The sequence below is a fragment of the Cupressus sempervirens genome, chromosome 7 (assembly GCF_028749045.1).
Source record: "Cupressus sempervirens isolate cs-2001-9-10 chromosome 7, ASM2874904v1, whole genome shotgun sequence".
Taxonomy (NCBI): domain Eukaryota; kingdom Viridiplantae; phylum Streptophyta; class Pinopsida; order Cupressales; family Cupressaceae; genus Cupressus; species Cupressus sempervirens.
This window is the reverse complement of record NC_143124.1, coordinates 595,773,454-595,795,498: the sequence shown is the minus strand read 5'-3', so window position 1 is coordinate 595,795,498 and position 22,045 is coordinate 595,773,454. Positions and strand designations below refer to the sequence as shown.

Here is a 22,045-nt window from a genome sequence, read left to right as displayed (position 1 = left end):
GCCATGAAGTGGGAATGCAAGCGAACACTAGCAAAACAAAAGTTATGATCTTCTCGCTGAAAAAGAATAGGGGTACACCGGACGAGTTTCTGTTTGACGGTAACCCTCTTGAGATTGTGAAAGAGTACAAATACTTGGGTATAGATTTTCAAAACAAACTCAATTGGGATACATGCAGACCAAAAATGATTCAAGTGGATTGGAAGGCTTTATATTCTTTGCAAAACAGGGGTAGGAATGCAAAATTATGGGATTGGACGACCATGAAAACCCTTGTTGGTCTGTTGATCACTCTAGTGATTTTGTATGGGTGTGAAGTTTGGGGCAACAGTATGTCCAAACAGAAATGGCGACAAGTAGAAAGAATTCAAAAGCACTTTATTACATGCAATCTCAAAATCAAGACTATAGTGCCCTATGAGATCTTATTGGCTGAGGTGGGCTCTTTTCCGCTAAAAGTTGTTGCATTGATTTAGATGCTAAGTTATTTGAAGAAAACTCAAGGTTTGGAAAAACATCATTGGTCCAAGCTAGTCATGGATGAAAAACTTGTCAAGCGAAAAGGCACGTGGATGAAGCAAAATGACAAGTGGATGCAAAAATGGGATGGTAACATTCATACTTATCTGGATAGCAATAAAGAAATAAAGAAGTTTATCATGGAAAAATCTCGCAAAATCATTTGGACAAGACACGAGGGGCGAAAAAAATCCTACTATACTAAAGAATTTAACTCCACTTCTAGTCATGATGAAAAGGCCTATATAAGGGCTCCTATTAATTGGAGAGAAAAAATGCTGATAGTGCAACTCAAAAATAATTCACACCGGCTGAGATGTGAAACTGGTAGATGGCGGGTTCCAAAAGAAGAGTGGGCTGATAAAACTTGTTTATTCTGTAATATGGGGGTGGTAGAGATGGAGCACCACTTTGTCAAAGATTGCCCGGCATACAGTGACATCAGATCTGGGTATGTAGAGATATTAGAGAAAAGAGACTTGAACTACCTATTTGAGGAGGATGAATTGAAGAGAACAGCGGCTCTGATTATCAAAATTCAGCGACAGAGAGACGAGCTAACCAAAAGTTTACAGCTAGATTAATTACTCCTCTCCTTGGAAGGGTGCTCCTGTGGGACCCATAGGCTACCTTAGTCTCATGGACATTATTAAAATCTTTCATTTCATCCCAGAAACGCTACCAAACATAACATAATATTGAGGAATATATGCTGACAGAAGCAATTCAGTTGTCAGCTTTCAGTTAATTTGCTATCAATCCTTAAAAAATGTGGCTCCGGGAAACATAATTTCCATGGAATTGGGAATGCTTAGTAGCAAACGGTTCCAAAATTGTTTGAGCAGCACCTGCTAAGAAAATTTGTGGTCCAAAACAATAATTAAGTGTTTTCTCACTGTTTTTAATAATATTTATATATGCACTTGGGGTTCGTAAAGTATAAAGCGAGCCAATGCCTCCAGCCCAGCTTCATTGTAAAAGGCTGCGAGCTGTTCTCGGATATGAAGCCATGATGCATCAACAGAAGCTAAATCCATCAAGAATGCAGCCTGGTCCAGAGCTATCTGTGATACACAACGTAAGGATCAGTTCTCAGAACATATGATATGTACGACGTATAAAACACTGAAACAAGTTAGTTGCATAAAGCTCGTCCACCTGGGAAGGTGCCTTCCCTTTTTTAAGATCCTCTCGCCTTCCCTCATCCGTAACTCGTTCTCTCAAGTATTCAATTTGCTCATCATCCCACCCAGCAATTTCGGCAACTCTCTGCATACAGACTTCAACCCATAAATTCTGGCGGATAATTTTCACAGCTTTAAACCATAATCGCAAAAACCTCTTGGGAAAAAATTAGCAAACCAAAACTTTAGGAGACTTACAAATAATTGAGGTTTAGTCCAATAAAAGGGCATGTTAAAATACATAAAAATAACACAGAAATTATAGATAGAAAAAACTTCAGAAAATTTGGGGCGCACAGATTTTCTTGAATGATAGGGACAAAATCATGAGTCCCAATTTATTGAAATTAAAAAGTGATTTTCTTTCTTTAATATTATGGCATTTTTATTAAAAAAAACAGCCATCCAAGGTCGCAAGTGGCACTCAGTTGCAATTTTTCGTTGACTCTCGCCTCACTGCTTTAGACTCTAGGAATGGTTGCATTTCCAAGGCAATATAGATACCTCATATCTACATCCTAGTGTCCACCATGGAAATTTCAATGCCGCTCTTGCAGCATCCTTAGCTTCAAGCTTACGACCAATTCTGCCAACAGAAATTGGGAAACAAAAAAATTTGATTTAAAGTTTTAACAGTGCCTTGAAACCTTTGTAATTTTATGCCTATTGTGCATCTAATTATTGAATGAGATCCAAAAATGAGCATTCTGAGCTAAACTGCATGGCGTCTAATGCATTAATTTTCTTTGGACAATAGATAAAAAGTAGTGTTGAGGCCAATCAGGCTAACTTCAGGAAAAGCTCTGCATTGAACACAAAAGGACGCCCAAAACCAGGAAAATGGTTCCTATTCAAGTAATATTCCCCTGTCACCAGCGCTGAAACCTTCATAGACATATTTACATACAACGGTAAGTTTCAATGCAATATAATCCACAGTTCAATGTATGTAAGTTTCAGCTCAAAATTTTGTTTATAACTACCTGGTCATCTCTTTGCAAATGTTCCAATGCAATACGCTCAAGAACATCTGGAAACAAGGCAACCTGGAGCAATGCATAACAACTAACTTGTAACTTGTTGATGTCTAAGATAATGATCTGTGCTTAAAACAGAAAACACCGGCAATGAAAATAATTATTCCACGAGTATGATCAAAAAGTAAAAAGTGCATCTGCCAAGTCAGTATAAGATTTAAGTTGTGACCAAAGTGATTTGCATATATGGTTTGGAACATGGAATTAAAATAAGATACTATCCAATTGTATGATAGAAACATATTCAATTTTACCACTTCTCTAAATCACTACTCAAAAGCTAAAAACCAAGTTTATAACTTAAAATACTCAAGATCAAAGATTTAAAACTTGCCTAACATGCCAGTTCATGCAAGAAAAAGTGGCTCCCGAATCACTCGCCTAAAAACTCTGGGGATAATTGTTTATATTAGAAACTCACCGAGTAATGGTAATTCTGTAAAAAAACTTGTCAATCAGAGCAGAAAAGAAATCCATGGCAAAATTTGGTTGGCTCTGTATTCAGACGGGCAACAATACACATAGGACACATTCAGATGGGCGCACATGCTTATGACATTGCAAATTCTTGTCCTTGAAAACACATCCATTTGTCTAGGGGATGTGTCACCCTATATCATTCAGACTTTTTGATTTAGAACAAACTTCATTGACTGGTCGTAAGGGCACAACTGTTACTTCACAAAATGCATATTCTACTTCTTTATGCAACAATAGACAGACCAATGGGTATAGAATTTCTTTTGCCATCAGCCTTATTAGAGAGACATTCCATGGATACTTGCACATTATTAGCTATATCTGAATAAAAAGCGTGATTATTGTGAAGTGCACATGTCAGTGTGCCCTACCAGCAGACTTTTTAAACACTAAATTCTGTGTTGTCAGATGCCTGTATGTTGCAGATTTTCACCTTTGAAAAATCAGTTTTTCCATTGCTAAGTGCACCCTTACACTATACTCTGTTTTCCTCCTAACAAGTTTTTAAACCATACTGAAGACACTTAATTTGATATTTCTCTGCAAAAACAGCTTATACAAGGTTGTACGGAGGTCTGTACAAGATTTCAAAGGTTATGAAGTGATTTGAACACTCAAAACCCATCATAATGGAAGAGCTTTCCTGAGAAACAGAGCAGATACAGTTACTGATTTATCATTGATAAATCCAGGAAAAACAACAGGGTGGAAGTGATGTCTGAATCAAGGTGATATGAAGGGAATTATGGAAATGGACAAATTAGAAATAATGTATCCTCCATCTTACCTTAAAGGATTATCTTGTGTATCTTGTTCAAGACTCTTTACATTCATAAATGAGAGACACGATGAGAATGATAAGTTTTCAAGCACAAACTCTCAAATCTTACTGGCCAAGGTTTTGGCATTGTGCGAGATCAATGCATTTGACTCGGCCACTCATAGAAATAAAATCTGTTATTTTTCTCCCTAACCCCATGCCCTCATGCAGTCGCTTTAAGTCTGTTTTGTGCTTAGAAATAGGCAGTGAAAGTGCACTCTTGTGTAATTTTTTAATTAACAGAGAAGGATAATTTGGAGTGCTTTCCTATTTTCGTCGAGTAGCTGCTCCTTAATAATTGAAAATAGGCTGTAGATAAAAGAAGGGGCTGAAAATAAGCCCTAGCTTCATATTAAAAAAAAATGTCAATTGTCTTCATAGTGTCTTCTCCCTCCACTTTTCCATTTCCCTCCATTTTTTACCAGTTTCTTCTCCCTCCATTTTTAACCCTCCAAGATTTATGCGGATATATTATTATAATATATAAATATAAATATTTCATGATTCATATTTTACCGTCCATACTATATATTCATGTGTTGCAGAGAGTGTGCTGAAAATTATTTCATGCGTGTTGCAGAGACTCTGTTCTGGAAAATATTTCATATAAATCTGCAATGTATACAGCCATGCAATTATATTACATATCGTAATCTTGTAACACCAAAAAACATAGATGCAGTTCACTATTAATTTTAAGTTCTGTTTAAAAATAGGCAGAACATATAATATTCATGGGGCCACCTGCTCCACTAAATGTTCCTTAAAATGTTCAGCAGTGGCTGCTAGCCAAAATAGACTTAGCAGCCCCTCGGGAAGCTGGCCAAGCTAAGTAAACCCTCCCAACCATCAAGCATGCTATTGCGACGATTTTGCATTGAGGTGAGAAGATTTAAAGAGATCTTTGGGTGAGTTTAGCAGGCAAAATAACTTTACACAGAGGTTTTATGTTTTCCTCGTCTTTGTTTATAAAAACGTTTTACTTTGTTTTTGCTACATCTGTGTTAAAAAATCACCAATGTCAATACCAAGTAATCTAAATAAATATTAATTTCACAAAACCAAAATTCATGACCAAATTTTTCTCAGTCAACCAGTTTTTCATGCTCAAATCATTTTTTTATTTGAACCAATTTTTTCATTTTTTATGAATATCAATAGGTATTTCCATTAATTATTAAGTATTAAAGATAAAAAACTTATTCACAAAAGAAAAGGATACAAGATCACTCCACGAGACACACAAGCCAGGCCTAGAAATGCAAAACAATTAGAAACATGTGCTGAGTCTGAAAGCAAAAGCAAAGGAGCTAGTTGCTTAGCGACTAAAACAGTTGCTAATGGAGCTGGCAGGGAATCCCTATCATCCTTGCAACCCCATACATCAGTGGGGTAGAGTGTCGTGCAGAACGAACCACCCTCTTGTGTAGCAGCATCTATTTTTGTCTCCTTCCTAGCAGGAGAAAAGGCCAAAGAAAGTTACGGAAGCCATTTAGAGGAACTCAACCAACTAGAATCTCCACCTGTGTCTGGCCAACTAGTGCCACCACTGACCGAAGGATCAACACCTCCCATGTCAACCAAAAGTAGAGCCACCACATGGCAGAGAAACTAAATGTTGGCACTGAAAGTCTCTTCCCCTGCCAGACTGGCAGTGAGGGGCCAAGGAATGTAGGGTGTGTGAGTGGCATGCGGAGGAATTGTGGCCCCATCACCTACCACAAGACAAAGTATGATCATTGCAAATAGAAGGATCCAATGACACTCTGACAACTGTACATGGGGCATTTCCCCAATGTTGTGAAAGCTCCTGTAAGTGAGCTACTTCCAACGCAACTTTGTTGGCTTGTACTTGAATTTGAAGCATGACATAATTGCAAATACGATAAGTCAAGAGAGTTGTGAACAAAAAAAACATTAGCATTTCTATCTTTCCACAAAGTAAAGAGGATTTTCACCCTAAAAGCATGTCAAATAACTTGAAGGGAAGCCAAGGAAGAATCTCCCAACAAGATCTTATGGCAAGAAAAGGGTTCAGGTTGGAAGAGCTGAAAGAAATCATGTATACAAGTCCATAAATATTGGGCTCTTCTGCAATATCAGAAGAGATGAATGAATGTCTCAAGTTACCTACAAAAGGGCAACAGGGATCTAGCACACCCAAATGTCTCAGCCAAGATCACAAAGGCAAGCCTTCGAAAAGAATACCCCAAGAAAATTGTGCCAACTTAGGCTCAAAATGGTAGACCAAATAGTTTGAAACTTATGATGCCACGTGATGTGGGAAGAGTGCAAGTGCCACTCAAGATTCAAGTTTGGAACCATAAGCAAATGAGGAACGAGCCAATGGTAACCCAACCTGGGATTGTAGTTACAAAAGGTTGTGCTGGGATACCCCTGCCAATCTTTCCACCATGGCCTAATTGAGTGGATGCTTAACTTGTGAAGAATATTCAAAGGCAAAATTAGGTGGTTGAGTCAAGACTAGGCATGCAAATTTTCCCAAGCATGAAGATTCATGATAGCTCTAGAGAGAAGATTTGTAGGATTGCAAATGCCACACTTATAAAAACAAAGAGGCTGAATTCCATGAGCATTGGCCAATGGATGCCCTTATACCTATATGAGGGGCAACCACCATACATTGTGCTAGTTAAAAGAAGGGCCTTCTCTAGAACTAGCCCCATCCTAGCAGGGCCAAGTCTTAAAGCTTCCCAGGCCTACCAAATACTTTTTGCCACAAAAGTTCCTTGAATATGCACTGCTTCATAACTAAAAAGGTATGAAAACTAGTCCCCTTCTAGGTCAGCCTAAGAGTTGGAAACCTAAAGAAATGCAAATCCTAAGAAAAAAATTTAAAGCCTCATTACCAAAGACGGCACAAATAACCCATTTGGTACACAACGCAAGACTTTGTTTTTGGGTAGAATAATCCAAGACCTTTGGAGCTCCTAGGAAGACAACATAATTTCCAAGCACTCTATGAAAGCCATGATTGTCAGCTCCTAAAGCCCATAAACAGCATCACAAAAGCCTTTCCAATTTTCTATAAGAGGCCTTAGATAGAGCCCAACAAGAAGAGTAATACATGAGTTGCGGCCAACACTTCAAAACAAATTTAGAATTCGCTAGCCAAAGAAAGAGGCTTGGTAATCTAGCATGCAATCTTTTTCTCAATCTTAGGAAGAACCACATTCCAAAGATGAACTATGAAACCTTGAAAGGCAAAAGGAATACCCAAGAACCAAAAAGATTCCCCATACTAAATTCACTTCCAGCCATATAGGAGAATCCAAGGAGGGGCAAGTGTAATGTCCCCAATTTTAATAAAGTGTTTTAACTAAATTAATTAATTAATTTTATTATTAATTAAAGGGGTCTCAAATAATAAGCTAATAAATTAATAAAATATTGTGGGTCATGTCATATTATAAGGAGATGGTTGGACACTATATATCATCATGGAATATATCGATTCTTTGTATTTTCAGAAGCTAAAGGCTAAAGGTAGTTTGTGCCAAATTTCGACGGTGGTTTACAAGCACCTTAGTCTGCCATCAAAAACATCATTATGATATTACACATTGTGCATCGAATTTGTGAGAAGTTTTCATTCAAAGACAAATCTGTTTTCAACGCTTTGATCTGAGATAATTGTATTAAAGATCTATTTGAAGCAACCTAAAGTTTGTAAAATGATGTGCTATCATTATTTATGTACTATATGCTTGAAGCTTATGATTGAAAGATAAATATTTAATGTTTGTTCTATGTACTGCAATTCATATGTTCTATCCTTGCATCTTCATTATATTGATTAAGCGGAGTATAGTTTGTTCTATGCATGCATCATTGACACCTTATGGACCTTGACCATATGGACGTAGGGTTGAATAGCCATCACATGAGACAAGAGGACCATACGACGTGGCTACCATAGCTACAACATGAAGGAAGGAAACACCATACGGGTGGGCCTGCCATCGTACGGATGTATTCCCACTCACCACAATATGGGAAAACTCAAGCTACCATTGTATGGGTAATAATCTAGTTTGTACGACACTATACCTCACAGTGAAGACAATCTCGGTGCATGCTCTTTGTCACACAATAAACCCATACCTTTGCATAATGCACATTCAAAAGGGTTGGTCAAACATCGTTGGCATACATAGGAAGAAGTTGGGGTCTTGATACAATTAGTGAATTGGTACATTACAGTGGCATTAGAGCTAGTAATCTTGCTAACCTTTTGGGGAGATTGAGAGTTTTGGGATTTGGATCATACTATGGCGCCCAGTGATAGACAATGGTGCGTGAATGAGCTACAAAAGATTGACAAAGAGCTCAATGATCATGTTGATACTCCATTAGATATATTAGAAGAGTGGTTGTGTAAGGTGAACCAATCACCTTCAAGATTTATACAAAGGATACTTGCTCCGACCGAGATCACCTTAAGACAAACTAGTTTGTTGAGACACTGCGACAAACAAATCAAGCTAGCAGCCACAACATGTCTAAGTGAGATTGTGAGAATATCAAATCCTTCAATACTGTATGATGATGACACCATGACAGAGATATTGCACTTGATTATTGACAGCCTTTATAGCCTTGATGACATGTGTAGTAATCTATTTGCTAGGAGATTTATAATACAAGAGAATTATGCAAAATTCAAAGTGAGCAACCTCCTCTTAGATCTAGGATTGCAAAATTGATCTATAATATGTTTCATCACTTTTTGGTCACGATAAAGGAGCACCATGATTATAATTTTTTTCCTGCCACGGAGAGTATTATGATGTCATGTATTGATGGTATGGATGTAATATCCCAATCTATCATATCTATGCTATGGACTATTCATAATCATGAATGCCTTCCTTCTAATATGGCATTTAGGTTGGTGAATAATCTATTCAAGCACTATGACCAAAAATTGAAGTCTCAATTGCACAAGGCTAAGGAAGTTGGTGATAGCAATAAGAGTGATGCAGATGATGAAGAGCCACATAAGGATATGCAAGAATATGCTACTACACCTATCAGTGGAAAAAACATAAGCCTACATGATAGAATAAGATTGAAGAGGATACTTGGATGCAGCTTGCAAAGTCAACATTGATCAATTAACTTCATCGAGATGCTACTAATGATTACTTCCAAGAGCAACTACAATTGGTTGAATATGAAGTTTATCCTTCAGTTGTGCATGAAGCGTGTCTGACTACAATCTCTTTGTGTGAGGAGCTTCCTTTTCGAAACAATAGATCTCCCTGAACTATGAGCCACAAGAGATTGATGAGCACGATCACATAAAGGCTTTGGAGCGGAGCATCAATGTGTTTCATGATTGGCTTCTATGTAATTAGAATAGTGCAGAGGAAAATTGTTCGTGGTTTATTCATGTATGAGATCCTCAAGCAATAGGGAGATCTCAATGGATACGGCTATTTGTAATGTCCCAATTTGGTGGGCCCTACCATGGCAAAGGGGGTCGGGCTGGAGGATAAGAAGTGGCATGGCTTGAATTATGGAATGGCTCCATGTTATTCATAGAAATATCAATTTTATCGTATGCTTCATACATGTATGAAGGCCTTAGGTTAGAGACTGGATTGATAGATATCTAACAGATGTTGAGAAATTTAGCCTTATAGTAACTTGAAGCCACTTCTATATATAATATATGTTAATATATGTGTAGATGAAAATCTAATATATGAAAGTCTGATTTAATATGAACATATATATATATATATATATATATATATATCAACATATATATGTTTACATTTATCATATATCAAAGTATATTATTGAAAACATGATAAGTACCAGCCTTATTAAGGACTGAATCTCGATTAGATATTGACCATCATTAATAATTGTACTACTTTGAATTGGATATCAAATGTGCCCATGTAGGGTTAAGACCATACGTGGCATAAGCCACATAGGGTCATGCCCCTACATGGGCATGTTACTCCATATACTAATATGCCTTTCGAAGACTGCTGAAGAACATCAATCCCAAGGCAATGTGAATCAGAGTCTTCAATTCAATAAATTCGGTCTGCAATATATTCTCAGTACAGTCTGAATCAGTACAGTCTGAATCAGATCTGCTCTCATCAAATCTCATAGTTTTTTTCATCGGCATAATCGAACTGCAAAAGGAAGTCAATCAAACATATCAGAATTCTCAAAAGGGAAATTGAATAATACTCCAATCAGTACAGTATTTCTGCCAATATAAGTTAGTTTAGTCTCCACCAAATTGATCTGTTTTCTTGAACAGAGGACACAATAGGAGTTTGGGAAAACAAGGCTGAGGTTAGCCTGGAGTGTCTTTATACCACCGTAACTGAAAATGAGGGGAACCCAGAGGAGGAAGAACCACCATCCTTGTCTTTTATACCTGTAGATTGAAATTCTCCTTTCTGCTAAGTACTATGAGATGAATGTTTTATAATTATAAGTCTTTTTTATTTGTTTGTATCATGTTCTCTCTTTATTTGGATTCACCTTTGGAACTGTTGGATATTATTAATTATTATCAGATGATTGTGCAAAATAACGCTTAGCCTTCTTGATCTCCTCTTTGTATTGTATTTTATAGTGGATATAAGTAAGCATGATTAGTAGTTTGTTTTCCCGCTTTTTTGGCGGTTGTGGCTGTGATGTTTCAGGTCAGATTGGAAGAAGGGCAATAAAGAGGGCAGAAGAACATTTGAGAATGATTACATTATGAATTTTGTACTTCAAGTTATCATATTTTTGGATTGTATTTAATGTGGCAAAACTAAATGACTTCCACCCGACTCCATCCTCTCACTACCTCTCAAGTTCGGTTGTAACTTTTATTCTGTATAATCTATGGCTTCGACCTCTTGCTTATCCAAAAAATAAAATAGTTATTAAATAAAGGGGCCCCAAATCATAAACTAAAAAATCAATAAAATATTGTCGGTCGTGTTATATTGCAACTTTCTAGACGCTTGGAGGCCTTTATAAGGAGATATTTGGCATTGTAATTGATCATGGAATGTATCTAACTCTTTGTATTTCCAAAAGCTGAAGGTTGAAGCTAGTTCTTTGTATTTCCAATCTTAATTACAGAAATATAGTCAAATTGGAAACACATAATAAAATGCACCTATAATCCCAATGTGAATTTTAATGTGAATCCACCGCAAAGATGAATTAGGGCTACACCCAATCCACCCAAGAAGAGCTCGAAGGTTTCCGTCCTTTATCCTCAACAAGAGAAAGCTAGTAGCTTCCCAAAGTTCTCCAAAGAAAAACCAGAAAATAAATCTCAAATCCAAGCATCCCCAAAATGAATGAGATGTCCTCTTTTGATGCTCATCAGTGACCCTATAGTTTCCTTTTCCCATCCCTTCGTCTTTTCCTTCTTTGTCACCTTTAACCCGCTTTATAATATTAACTTGACCCATTTATAACTTTGCATTAAGCTCCCTTAAGCCAAAATTAATATTATATGAATTTGACTTAGAATTCCTAATGCCCCAAAAAGGGGACATTACAAACCGGTTCCTATGGAGTCTTCGGCAGCAGAAACTAAGCCATTAAGGTTATGAATTAAGAGAGGGAATTAACTAATTAAAAGATTAGTCATCAATTAGTTATCGATAATAATTAAGACAAGTATGAAATGACATCGATTATCTTTAGAGGTGGCAGTTGGTAATATCTTATCAATAACAATCATCTAAGAATGTGATTATAGTCATTGAGAAGAGAAGCTATTGCCAAGGGACATAAGACATGTCTTGTTCATTACAACTTTTCATTCAAGAAATTGGATATAATAAGACATTGCTTATTCGTCAATCAATCATTGGACATTTCTTCTTTATTACATATCCAGTAATGGATCTACTCTCTTGAGCACATTGCCTCTTGGAAAATCAGTGGCACATATTATTGCAACTGTTAATCACGCATGGACATCATATTGCACATTCTTCAAGACTGGATCAGTATAATGTCCCCATTTTTAGTAGGTTCCTGCAGTGGGCCAAATTAGTTCACCATTGCAACCCTCATGAGCTGACAATAGGATTTGAGGGTCTTAATTGTGTGGTTATAGGCTTTTCAGTAGCCTATGGTGTGTTTTGGCACCATTTGAGGTACTATGTAATATCCCTTTCTGGATATTTACTAAAAGCCCTTGATATAAAACTTACAAATTTTAAACTGAAAAGTAAACCAGTATTTGATATATATTCCAAAACTTAAATCGACTTTATTACCAACAGATATGCATATAAGAAAACTCAGAAAGACTTGTTTGATTTCCTCCAATTTTCAGAATTACAAATATAAACCAGGAGTTAACTCAAATAACCACTACGTTACTATATTATATAACAACAATAGAATAACATGCAACAATCAAAATAAACCAATCTTATAAACAAAAATAACAGTTAAATTGGAAAATGTAGATTAAACCTGTAAGAAGGCTAGGTTTGCATCCAACCTTCAAATGCTTCTTCAAGGGTTTGCGTCCTCGAAGAGATAACCAATAACTGTTTCCAACTTCCAGATTAATATTTATTTTAAATATTATAATCTTCATAACTCCCCATGCTAAGCCTATTGTACCTTTATAACTTTTTCCAATGTGGTGCACGCCCTTTTAGGCAATGTGGGATAAAGCACCTTTTTTGTCCTTTAGTCACTTAAGTGAACATAGTACCTTTATAAATAAAGTGACAAGTTAAATGAACTTTAAAAGTTACTTAGTCAGTAAACCATATAATCATCAAGCATCAAAATGACTGGCCAAATGAACTCGGATAAGCACGTGCAAAAGCTTGTTGGAAAGCTCTCGGCGAGACGCTTCCAAACCATCACTGAGATACCAAGAATTTTGAGCTCTGTTTACTTACTAAAAATAGTAAGCATCTAGACAACTTGCGAAAATTGCTCTAATAGATTTGAAACTAGAAATCTCTAGGCCAAATCTCGAACTGAACCTCGTGAAGAACTTTTTCGCCCCAAAACCTAGGCTAAGTGAGCTGGCAACACAAAATTATAATGTCCCAAGAAAAAAGGGACATTACAAGGCCTCCCTTCTCAAAGGTTGCTTGCCCTCAAGCAATCCACTCATACTTGCAGAAATCAAATGCCAGGATCCCATACTCGCCTCGAGAAAGAGGTTCTATTCCTCAGCCGATGTACCCCGGCATGTATCTCCCCAAACTCGAAAAGGTGAAATGGTACAATAGGGATCCATGTGCTAAATAACTGAATGCCAAGATCCCAAGTCTCATCATACAGGGACACCAACTGCCATGTTCTATTGCCTTGTGTGCCAATACCCTCAGTCAGAAAGAATGCCTCACTCCAAGAGTGACCCTGCGAGTCTCTACTGTCAAGTGAAGATGGAAGCTCAACAATATACCAATATCCATCCCAAGATGATAGCAACCAATCTCTCCACCTAGCTTCCCAGTAAAAGGCAATACATAGGGATGCTCCACCTGGATCCCAAATGAGAACTCGTACACTGTCTGAGATACCACTGACTAGCTCTTGTAATATCTGTACCACTGTAACACTAGTGCAATATCTGTTTTGATGACAATGACAGATTTGGCCAATCTGACTCAACCACTATATCACCCTGGTGAAAACGAAGTAATCCTAATCTCTGGAACTCTAATATGTCAGAAGGCTGAAACACACATATCATAACCCTGTGACTGTGTAATAACACAGCACAATCCACCAAATGTAAGATACTATTAACACCTGGATTCCCGATCACCCAATCAACATGATCATGGCTAAAGGAAAGAGTGGTTGGTGAATCACCCACATCATGAATGCTAACACTGTTTTCAGTATACTGCTGAATAAAAAATGAAAACATCTCATGTGGAATGTAGGATAATGTGTGTTCTTCCCACTCATCTGCAAATAACTCATTGACCCTTGATGGCCAAATAGAATCAGTGAAAATATTACTAACATACACAGGCAATTCACTGATAACTGGAATATACCCACAAGTAAAATCACCAATCAACAAGTAGGTCGTGGCCATCTCATAAGAGCTGGATGATAAATCTCTGGGTAAGCTAAAATATCCCTCAGAGCAAGCCAAGGATAAATCTGAACTTCCTACTGCACCATAAGTACCCTCGCTCATGTCGAAGTCTTCATAAAAGGAAGGTTCACCATTACTTGAAGTCTCTGAATTATCCTCACTTGTTGTGTCACTAACCATGTGCTCATGTGAAAATGTACAGCTGCTGTCATAAAAATCAGAATTTTCGGACTCATCAACTTGCTGGTCCATATAATTTATCTCATCATGGAAAGTCTCCAACGGGGAATACGTGATTGAATTACATTGTTTGTGTTCACATCTACCCACTTTATGAATTTCTTCAATGATTTCTATGATTTCTTGTGCCCTTGAACCACGGTTATCTTCTTCATAAGTGGCTGCCCCGCTCGTTTGATTTTCAACTTTGTGGATGGAGTACTGTGTTAAGCTCAATTAAAGGTATAGCTCATCTACCTCACTCTCCTTGTCCTTCCCAAATTTTATTGCTAGATCTCTATCCATTAATAGTTGCAAGTACTCATATTTTATCATTTTCAAAGTTTCAAAAATAGTATGTAAAAGAGGACTTGTGACACCACAAACATTCCCATGCCTCTCTTCTATCACAATCTTCTGCATGAGATCCTCAATCAAATTGAAAGAATCATCCATCCTCGACAACACTTGGACAATCTTGTCCTCTTTGACCAAAAGCATATCCAATAAGTCGAGGACTGAATGTTTTTTGACCATCTCCTTCGAACACAAGCAGCCTATTCCCCATAGAATCTTTTGATTTTTCATCACCTAGGGAGACAACATTTTCAGATATGTCCTCTAACTCAATGTGTGCTAGATCATCTATCCTACCAACATTTCGGTCCATTTGCTTCTCCTCAAAATTTGACATAATTTCCAGCCTAGTATCACCATAAAACTCATCCAAGTTAATTTCCATGTCACCAAATAAGATGCTGGTGTTTTCCATGTCTAAATAAGATGGGGAGTTGCCAACGTTGGCAGTTTGGTCAACTCTTTTACCTGGGCCATCAATATGTTCATCAGAAGGATTAGTGTAAACAGCTCCATAAGATACTTTTGTCTCCCAATTACCTACTAATATACTTGTGCCATTATTAGTACTACTATCAAGTTGATTGATATCTGCCCTATGTGAATTTCTATAACTGTCCTCTACAAGGAGATCTCGAGTCAATTCATAGTATTTGTTTCTTATCATATCCATCTTGTTTTCCAACTCTAGCTGAAAGTCCACATAATTAATGAAAGGAAATTCTTTTTGAAGCTTTGATGGGAATTTGTTATAATCACCGTACAGTCTCCTTACTTCAGTTCTACATTCATAAGGGTCTTTGACTTGCCCTGTGCTCTTCACTCCTTTCATCATTACAAATATATCTTTCTAGCATTCCAAGCTACTATATTTGTGTATCTGTTATAGGTGGAATCTTCAACTCTGCTTCTCAAACAGTTATCCCAATACCATTGCTTATTGATTCAAATGTTGTAATGATCTATGATTGTTTTGATTATATAGTTCAAGACCGTGGTAATTGGTGAACCTACAGCTATATATCTTGATGTGTTACTCACGTTTTATATGCCAATAGAACTTGCAAATAACGTCCAGCTCAATAGTCACTATTGTTGTGGCCCGACTGTACTGGGTGTTGGAATCTCGTCTAGAAGGATATAAGAACTGAATCGACCAACAGAAATTTACGATCTTGTTGCTTTAAAGTCTACTCATTCCTTATTCCAAACTTAAACTCCCAACTGACCACTGTAATAATACTTGGCCAATTCTAATCAGAGTTCTGATCTATAACTAGGTAATTGGTCAAACAACTTACAACCCATGTCTTGAGTGAAAATATGATTACCTTCAATTTACTGTTTACTTGAACTCACTTGAGAAAGAAAATGATTAATCTGATATGACTCAGAATGCCAGATAAACTCAAAACCACGTCTTGAATTTATTAATTATTATCTAGATTTCACATAAATTTATTAAACTGGTGATAACATCACAGACCGTCATTCACACTTAACATGTGTAATACCAAACAAATACAAGAAGAGGGAACTAAAGACAGACCCGTGATCCTTCACATGACATATACTGGTATGGAGTCTTGTCTTTACTGTGCGGCTACAGCTTGTCTTCACCACTAACTCGAGTTGGTTGTCCACTATAACAATCCTCTACTATTTTGTTACAAGGAGAATACCGCTGAAGGAGTTTAGGAATGCTCCACACACTCAACCCGGCCACACTTCCTGGTACTCATCCAACCTGTCGTCTGCTACAGAATGCTTCCACCACTCATGCTAAGGTAAGAGCCGATTTAGTACCGTGGAGAGAGTAAACTCACGCTGCCACCAATTGCGGATTCCAGAATATCACCCAGACACACCCATGTTCTCAGCCTGCGGTTATTCCTATTGGACACGCTTTCTAGTATCCGTCTAGCAATGTCCATTGTATATATAACGTTCCAAGGATATGACAGGAGTTTGTTGAGGATTACGTGACAACTAGTTTGTGACTCTAGTCTATAATAATAGTCCGCTAACTCAATGACCCGTAAAGGGTATACAAAATTTCTGGAACCACTAGTTTCAGCTACCTGCAAAACTTAAATCTAAGCATGTCTCTTAGTCAACTACCCACTGTTCATACCCTGTCACTGGATGGAGACTAACTTGCCATGACCTCCTTGCCTGACGTGAGGTTCAGATGCCAAATATGAATAAAGATTGACTCCCATGAGCTCAAAAGTGACCCGTAGCTTCTCAAAAGCAATCCTAGACAGGTTTCCATGAATCCTAAAGTAACCCGCAGCTCCAGAGTTTCATACCAGTAACTGTTCTAAATTGCATAATTGTTTGATTTATAGATGATTCTTCCAAGGACCTTGCCGAAAAGAACTGACTGGCGTTAACTTCTAGTATAGATTTAAATCGTCTTGTTTCATTCGCATTTGGGAGAGTTTATCTTTTATTGGAAATTGGAGAGATTTCAGTACCATGACGTTTCAAGCTACTCCATTTGTATTCAACAACCCAGGAAAATTGATGAGAGGTGGTAACTTCATCTTCAAAATCAACCACTTCAACTATTTCCTCTGTCCTAGAAGATGATATAAGGCTTAATGGCGGTTTAAAGGAAGATGCATTAAGCTCTCTAGATAAAACAATTTCAATTACTTTATATTCATCCATCTAGGGATTTTCTTCACATGAAGAAATTTATTAGGGCCCAGGCCGGAGATCATTTTTGCATCTTCTGTTGGAACTACTAGTAACTCAAGTTCTATTGGTATGGCTTCTTTTTGTACTTTATTTGCTGATATAATTTCACAGGTTAGTAGGAAAACCAGCTCTGATACCACTGTAATATCCCTTTCCAGATATTTACTAAAAGCCCTTGATATAAAACTTACAAATTTTAAACTGAACAATAAACTAGTATTTGATATAAATTCCAAAACTTTAATCGACTTTATAACCAGCAGATATGCACACAAGAAAACTCAAAAAGGCTTGTTTCGTTTCCTCCAATTTTTAAAAGTACAAATATAAACCAAGAGTTAACTCAAATAACCGCCAAATACATTATTGTATTAGATAACAGCAATACAATAACATGCAACAATCCAAATAAACCAATCTTATAAACAAAAATAACAGTCAAATTGGCAAATGTAGATTAAACCTATAAGAAGGCTAGGTTTGCATCCAATCTTCAAATGCTTCTTCAAGAGTTTGCGTCCTTAAAAAGATAACCAGTAACTGTTTCCAACTCCCAGATTAATATTTATTTTAAATATTATAATCTTCATAACTCCCCATGTTGAGCCTGTTGTACCTTTATCACTTTTCCCAATGTGATGCACGCCCTTTTAGGCAATGTGGGATAAAGCACCTTTTTTGTCCTTTAGTCACTTAAGTGAACACAATACCCTTTTAAATAAAGTGACAAGTTAAATGAACTTTAAAAGTCACTTAGTCAATAAACCATATAATCATCAAGCATCAAAATAATTGGCCAAATGAACTCAGATAAGCACGTGCAAAAGCTTGTTGGAAAGCTCTCGACAAAACGCTCCCAAACCAACATTGAGGTACCAAGAATTCTGAGCTCTATTTACTTACTAAAATAGTAAGCATCCGGACAACTTGCCAAAACTACTCTGATGGGTCTATAACTAGAAATGTCTAGGCCAAATCTCGAACTAAACCTTGTGAAGAACTTTTTCGCCCCAAAACCTAGGCAAAGTGAGCCGGCAACACAAAATTATAATGTTCTAGAAAAGGGGGCATTACATACTATCTATAGTAAGTTCCGATGAGCTAGTTGAGTCAGAGGAGTTGGAGGATGCTCTCAGTTTTTATTTCGGGCTTCCGGTTTGGGCTCCAAGAATCTTGGAGGGAGCGTCTATTTATAGTAAGTCACCCCGTCAGGTTCATTCATCGTCTTTCATCATTGGGATCACTCTGGTGTTGTCAGAGTTCGATTTTGATGCTTCTTCAGTTGTTTTCACAAGACGGGTGAATTATTATTATTCATCAAATACGCTGAGGTTGTTATTTTTGTTAGTGTTTTTGGTTGGTCACCTCAGTATCATAGCTCGTTGGAACCGAAACGAAAAATTTTAAATCATGGGAACAAGAAACAGTGGCCTTACATGTCAGAATTTGAAGTTATGGTGGAAAAGGTCATTTTCGAAGCCAAAAGCAATTAATAAATTAGTTTATAATAGCACTTTATTATGTTTTAATGTTGTGTGTGGGAAGCTTCATAAGTGAAGTTCATTTGGGAAACTTTGTGCCATTTGGATATTATAAATATGAGCCCATTTGATGAGTAAACCATCCGATTGATTATTTTCTTTTGTTGCCTACGAAGAGTTTCTAAGTTTGTTGATTTATTTGCCCTTGTTGAAGTATAAGGGTTTGGAGTTAAGAAGTTTCTGGTAATTTACAGTTGAGGTATTATGAATTAATTCTGAGAATTGTCTTAATTAAATTATAGTATTTCCCAACTATTATGTATTGTACCTGGGAATTTCATTGTGGCTGGAGAATTTGTGATTTGGAATGCCATTATTGTCTAATGTTTGGCGTGGTTGTAGAGGAATGTACTGTGGTTGTGATCCCTGTATTTGGCAGCGATTTCAGACTTTGTGGAAGGTTGCAATAAATTATTGGAGGGTAGCAATCAAGTTTTAGAGCACCTGCGATTATAAGCAAGGAGCATGTATTTCTAAACTTGCGAGTAAATTGGGTTATTTCTTGAGCGCTGCAATCCATATTCCATCTATTAGAAGTCGATTTCCAGGTTCGTTATTGCATTCTTGTAAATTTCCAAAAGTCAATTTTTAAATTGGATAATAGTAGCATTGCCATCAATTATAGAATTACTTCTGAATTGTTTAGTGGTGTTCATTTGTCCAAATCAATAAAGACTTAATCTATTAAAATTGTGAGCAGCTGGCTTGGAATTTAAAGCATTATTTATTGAGTGATAATTTTCCTGCCAAATGTTTGACAAAATATCAAATTGTTGATTACCAAAAGAAAATTGATGTCTGTTAAGGATATAGCTTATTGAGAGTTATTATAGTGATATCAAAGCCGTTTCCTGCCAGCCTGGAAGAATTGGGCTCAGTTTTTATTTTGTTCAATGTTGACTTTGAAGATTTTCAGATCTGATTTCTAGAGTGACCAGCACTTTATTTTCTCCAGCTATGGACAGACATGGGACTGGCAGTTCTAGATGTCAGTCGAGTAATGAGGAAGTTAGCGTAAAAATGAATGCCTTGTAGGAGAGTTTGGAGACATTGAAGCTTCATCGACAGAGGTTCGCAGAGAGCTTGTCGAATCCCACGACAATTAAGAGGCCACTAAAGTATATGGTTTCTGCCTTTAGAAGGCCGACATTGAGGTTGTAGGGAAGAAAGCTTTCCCCGACAAGTGTCCATGATGTTGATGTACCTATATTTAGTACAGCACCTGCTAGCCCCATCCGCAGTGTTGATGATGGACTCATTTCACAGAGATTAGTAGATGTGTCAGTACCCTTGATGGATAGCAGCACTAAGCTTCAGCAGGTTGAGGCTCCCAAGGTAGTCGCTATGGTTAGTTCAAAGGCAGTTGATGATGTAGTTGCCACTGACTTTTCAAACTCACCAAAGGAGGGAGTTATTATTGGTGACTTATATGTCAGCTACCATAGTGTTGCTCTAGTATAGGAGGCAGTTGCTTCATTAGGTGGGACCAAGGCACGTATGGAGTCACCCAACTATGATGTTGGTGATATAGGTGTTACAACGAAGTCGAGAGATGTGGATGCAGATGGTATGGACACATCTGATGATACTATGAGCTGCACCTAGTATGATATCCCTTATCAGATCTTGGGTGATGACACCCAGGAGGTTTTTGATGAGTCAAAGGATCGATGTTTACATGATCTTACGTTTGAGGTGGAAGCTGAGACATGCAAGGAGATTGATATTGTGAGGGCTTCCATTTCTTCAGATGAGGAGTGGTGCGACGATGATGGCACACGTATGAGTGATCTCGTGGTGGGCAGTTTTGATTCAGTTTCCTATCACAGTGCAGTTAGTGAGACAAAGAGATTGCATAGGAGTCAGGGGTTACAGAGACATCATGTGACCAGTCAGCTAAAGGTGAGTGATAGTGAAATTTCTTCAGCTCTTGGGCATCATGATGATGTTCGTCAGATGCTAGCTACATCTGGTTGGGGTGCTCCTATGTCTAATGAGTGCGATGATAGTACTCTTTCTCTAGCAGAGGTTCATGCACTTCGACAGGTTGTCAAGATCTTGAAGCATGATTACTTGCAACTAGTTTCTGACCAGGATTACCTTCTGGAGTGGGTAGCACCTATCATGAGACATTGTTAGAGAAAGAGGTGGTGGAGCTCACCCAAGAGCTTGAGGTGATTGTGGACTCTCTTCATTGTACTCAAAGGGCTCTTCAAGAGTCACAATCATGATTGGATGAGGTGACCGTGGAGTTGGAGCATGTTCGGACCACACCAGCCTCAGATCCAGTTCAATAGCATATTGTGGTTGGTGGTGAGTTCGCTTCTACGGTTAGGGATGATGGACATGATGATGTGGCTAACACATCCGTTCAAGATATGGGTGCAGTAGATACAGATGAGATGAGAGTATCGGAGGAGTTGGGCTCTCTAGTTGATTTGCTTCCTTCTGCTAGAAGCGAATCTATTTCTTCATCTCATACAACTGATAGCATTGGACAGTTGACAGTGCCACATTTTTAGAGGGAGCCGGTTGATGCTTCCACATATAATTTCTACTGCACAAAGTCCTTCATGGAGTATCTATTGGAGAGTTCAGATGTGAGGGAGGATTTATACAGAGTGTCTAAGGATACTCTCATCCAAGGCTCTCGTGCTATTCAGAGGTTTGTGGGAAAGATTGTAGAGACTCTATCTTACTATGCTTCCCCACATGGATTTTGAGGTTGGCTTTGCTGAGAGGGTTGCCTAGGATCCTGCCCGACCAATAGTTTGGAGTCAAAGATTTGAGCCATCTTCTAATTCCCAATTCAATGATGATGAGCCCTTGACAGAGATTGGGGCTTGTTATGGCCATTACACTGTGAGGAGTGCTCATCATTTTTCTTTTGACCCAGAGGTAGAGGACTTGGTTTCACGTCGGTGTGGATTGGCTCCAATTTCATACCATCCATTATGGGATGGGTTAACACCATCTTTTGCAGATGGGATTGACAACTGCTTGCAGTGTCTACACACCCCGAACATTTTGGCAGAGGTTGGAGTTGGTTTTAGTGATTCAGGTACCTATGGTTGTTACCATCTCCACAG

The 22,045-nt window shown here is 37.7% G+C and overlaps 1 protein-coding gene across 4 annotated transcripts in view; it reads right to left on the bottom strand.

The window, feature by feature from the left end:
* Positions 1-1,161: 1,161 nt before the first annotated feature.
* LOC149548148 (protein IN CHLOROPLAST ATPASE BIOGENESIS, chloroplastic-like) overlaps positions 1,162-22,045 on the bottom strand; it is a 134,848-nt gene continuing 113,964 nt past the window's right edge. For 3 of the 4 annotated variants that reach the window (XM_089792171.1, XM_089792172.1, XM_089792173.1), the window contains 5 exons: positions 2,687-2,749; positions 2,494-2,588; positions 2,208-2,289; positions 1,678-1,788; positions 1,162-1,583 (listed from right to left, as the gene is read on the bottom strand). In XM_089792171.1, the coding sequence (XP_089648297.1) occupies positions 1,431-1,583; positions 1,678-1,788; positions 2,208-2,289; positions 2,494-2,588; positions 2,687-2,749 (504 nt within the window). In that variant the 3' untranslated portion in view covers positions 1,162-1,430. The remainder of the gene's footprint in view (positions 1,584-1,677; positions 1,789-2,207; positions 2,290-2,493; positions 2,589-2,686; positions 2,750-22,045) is intronic. The other variant, XM_089792175.1, reaches the window with a different exon arrangement.